General features: G+C 57.9%; 2 protein-coding genes across 2 annotated transcripts in view; both read left to right on the top strand.

Moving 5' to 3' along the window:
• The window catches only part of LOC113206023 (uncharacterized), a gene marked incomplete in the record, with an annotated part of 11,927 nt that overhangs the window by 7,506 nt on the left and 898 nt on the right, over positions 1–3,523 (top strand).
• On the top strand, positions 178–1,383 carry LOC113206021 (cuticle protein 8-like). Its single transcript, XM_026421895.2, has 4 exons — positions 178–300; positions 500–715; positions 804–1,016; positions 1,222–1,383. Exons 1-4 carry the CDS (start codon positions 286–288, stop codon positions 1,282–1,284), a joined length of 507 nt encoding a protein of 168 aa, XP_026277680.1. The 5' UTR covers positions 178–285; the 3' UTR covers positions 1,285–1,383.

Below are 3,523 nucleotides of genomic sequence, written 5' to 3'. Positions count from 1 at the left end.
CTGCAGTGCAGTCTCGCACGAAACATCCCCAGTCAGACCAGACTGGTCATTACTGCGCAGTCCAGCTGCCCGCGGAGTCCAGCTGGAGTGTCATACGGTCCCCCGGGGGGAGGGGGAGGGCGCCGCGACGCCCATAGTGACCCCCGCGGCCGAGGGGATACGAGGGGGGCGGGGACGCGGGGGGCCTATAAGAACAAGTGGACGGACACGCCGCCGGCCAGACGACACTCCGACACGCCGCAGAGAGGCGCTGTTCGAGGCCCGGGGGACTTGGATCACTCAGACATGGCGTTCCTCCAGGTGAGCACAGATTTTATTTGTATTTTTTATGGGAGGTTTGCAGAAACTCGAAGTTTGTTGGGGTAGAGCCTAGTTTTGTTAGCTTTGGAACACGGCTGTGGGGATAGACGTGTTTCGGAAATTGTGTTGAAATGTTAACTCCGTGGAGTGTGATAATTTGTTAGTTTTTGTGATACTGAAGACTCTGGACCTGCTGCAGGTGCTGTGTGGACTTGCGCTGGTCGCGTCCGCGAGGGCCGTGCCCGTGGACTTGGGCTCGTCGTACGTGTCCGTGGGCCACGCCCCCCTGGGCCTCGGCCTCAGCCACGGCCTCGGCCTCGGACACGGCATCGCCCTCGCGCCGGCGCCCGCCCTGGCCGTGGCGCACGCCCCCATCGCCATCGCACACGCGCCCATCATCAAGGCGGAGCCCATCGTAAGTCACCCCGCCTCGCAGCTATGTTCGTAAAGTGCAGTTTTCTTTAACGCGCTGCGTCCGCGTGTTTCTCGTTACTCCTCGGCAGGCGCACCCCCGCTACGCCTTCAAGTACGGCGTCCACGACTCGCACACGGGCGACGTGAAGAGCGCGGCCGAGGAGCGCGACGGCGACGTGGTCAAGGGCGAGTACTCGCTGCTGCAGCCCGACGGCACCACCCGCACCGTGCACTACACCGCCGACGACCACAACGGCTTCAACGCCGTCGTCACCAACTCCGGCCACGCCGTCCACCCGCAGGTAAAGAGTGTCGTCGTGCAGCTGTGTGAGAGAGTGAGAATAGCGTATCAGGGACTTCTCCCTCTCTCACAACGCTAGTCCTCGGCCGTGCAAGGATAGAGTTTTCATACCCCATCTGTACTTTCTCGGCTGCAGAGGGAGTCAGATTGACTTACTTGCCTAAATGACTAACGCTCGGTTTCTGCATTTTCCGTCTCTCCGTCAGGTGGTGCAGAAGGTGATCGCGGCCCCCGCGCTGCTCAGCCTGGGTCATGGGGGCCATTACTGAGCCGGCGCCGGCAGTACCAACCCCGACCCTCCCCACACCCGCGCCGCTGGACGTTGTTGCGTATTATATTGTCGTAAAAAAATAAAACAGTAAAAATGATGGGCGAGAGTTGACTATTAATACGAACAGAATGATGATGCCATAAGTTTTCCGTTGTTGATTGTCAGACAGCTGCTGAGGTGCCTCGTTGGCTAATAAGTGAAAAGTAAAGAGTTCATCAGTTCACATAAAGACTCGGCACTCGATGGGGGCGGCGTTGCTTTGTATCGATACGAGTTTCGACATACCCCGCGCGGCGAGGAGGGAGGGACACGCTAGCGTCTCTGTGCGCTGGGGTAGCGCCAGGACCCGGAGTCCTCCAGACTGTCGCCTCCTCTGCTGTTCGCCGCGCTGGTCCACCCACAGATGGCGCTGGCGGAGCGCCTGCCACCGCGTTCAACCCGGACTCACAAATTTCAAAACATAAAATGAAGTAATACCCATGGGTGTGGTTTGAAACAGCAGATTTGTTGATGGTCAACTAGAGGTAAAACACAACGACGGCCAAGAAAATGAGAGCTGATCTTGCAGTACTGACACAGGCCTGAACCTCGGCCTGAACATTCAAAAGTAAGAGTGCCTTTCAACTTTGAGGGAAAACCCGCGGGCGCGCCACACCACCCACATCTTCAAAGTATACCAGGTGGCTGATTCACGCCGTGCACTTTCGTAGTTATACTGTACCGGATGCACAAGAAGTGCGGGTGGGTTCGCCTATGCTCGCTGCCCACGGATCCTCCTGGCCCCGTGCGAGTAGGCAACCCGCCCGCACGCGTGCATGCGGTACAGTACAACCACGAAAGTGCGCGGCGTAGCCACCTGGTATTTCCAACTTATTAGTGCCACACACACACACGCGTTGAAATTTCTAATTAAATTTAAAAACATGCACAGAACTGTGTGGTGGTGTCACGGCGTGCGTGTAGTTTTGTATATATCTTCCGGGGCGGCGCGGGCGAACCAAATAACTGTTAATACGGAGAGAGAGGGTTGTGCTCCGGGGGGAGCAGCAGCGTGCCTCCGATAATTAACATGTTGCTCACGTGGGGCAGTAAAGTGTGCCGGGCGGGCCTCTGGGTGCGCCGCCCCGTGCGCCCCGCACGGGGTCCCCCCCGCGCAGCAACCCCCTCGCTGCCCTCTGCGGTGCACTACGCGAACGTGCGGGGGCCTCCTTCCTTCCCCGGGGGGGGGGGACCCGCGAGAGATAAGGATCAGCTGCCGCAAGACGAAACGCGGCACGGCCAGTGAGTTACTTACTTTTGTGGGCCAGCAGCGCAAAGTAAGTAAACACTCGGAGAACACCACCGCCGCCGCCGTGAGAACCCGCGGGCTCGGCGGCGGCGAGCGGCGTGGAGCACATTCAAATTTCGCGCAAGTTTCGCGCGCTTTCCGACGCGTTATTTTGGCGTTTTTGTAAAGCACTCTGGTAAAATACAATGTCAACGTTGTGCTCGCGCGGGAAGCCCGCCTGACCGCATGTGCGGAAGTACGAGAGGGTATTGACACGTTACTAACGAAATCGTATTATTGGTCGACATTTCCGACTTTGAGGCGAAGCAGTAGACTTGGAAAGGGAGGAGAGAGAGAGGGAGATAGAGAGATGGAAACACTTTGTCATTTCGCCGTACACAAAGCCCCGCGCCCTTTCCCTTTCTGTCTCTGTCAGAGAGCCCCCCCCCCCTCCCTTCTCCTCTCCGCGCTGCGAGGCAGAGATTGTGCTCATTAGCATGCGCCAAGACACGTGTCATTATGGGCGTATTGCGTGGAGGGCTTATCGGAGCTAAGGACCCCCGCGGGTTGGGGGGGGGGGTGGAAGGGAAGTGCCCTGGGAGCAGCACCTGCGCGTGAGAGAAACTTGGAGGAGGAACGCCGTCGAGGAAGGGTGGCATTCGATTCCGCGCGTGACGGAGAAATCCAATGTGCAAAGCTAAACTTTGACGAAAAATACAGTTACTACTACTGTATTCTGTTGCTCGACAGCCTTCATATGAGAGAAGAGACGCCGATGAAAGTTAGGCAAAAACAGGTGCCTGTCCACGAGGATGGCACGCCACACGCGCCCCCCATCCCCACCCTCTCTCTCTTTCTCTCTCCCGATGCCCGTCAGGACAGACTAAAACCGCCCCCCGATAACAACATCCTACAATACGGGTTCGAGGTGAAACAAAAACAAACTACCACACGATAGCCCCCCCCCCCC

Source organism: Frankliniella occidentalis, unplaced genomic scaffold (genome assembly GCF_000697945.3).
Source record: "Frankliniella occidentalis isolate FOCC.00 unplaced genomic scaffold, Focc_3.1 Scaffold146, whole genome shotgun sequence".
Taxonomy (NCBI): Eukaryota; Metazoa; Arthropoda; class Insecta; order Thysanoptera; family Thripidae; genus Frankliniella; species Frankliniella occidentalis.
The sequence above is the reverse complement of the archived record's forward strand: the minus strand, read 5'-3'. Positions and strand labels throughout refer to the sequence as shown.

What these genes read in the sequence shown, in the direction of transcription:
- LOC113206021 (XM_026421895.2), top strand. An exon ending in TCATCAAGGCGGAGCCCATC is followed by an intron (nt 716 to 803) that starts GTAAGTCACCCC and finishes ACTCCTCGGCAG; the next exon opens with GCGCACCCCCGCTACGCCTT. An exon ending in GCCACGCCGTCCACCCGCAG is followed by an intron (nt 1,017 to 1,221) that starts GTAAAGAGTGTC and finishes TCTCTCCGTCAG; the next exon opens with GTGGTGCAGAAGGTGATCGC.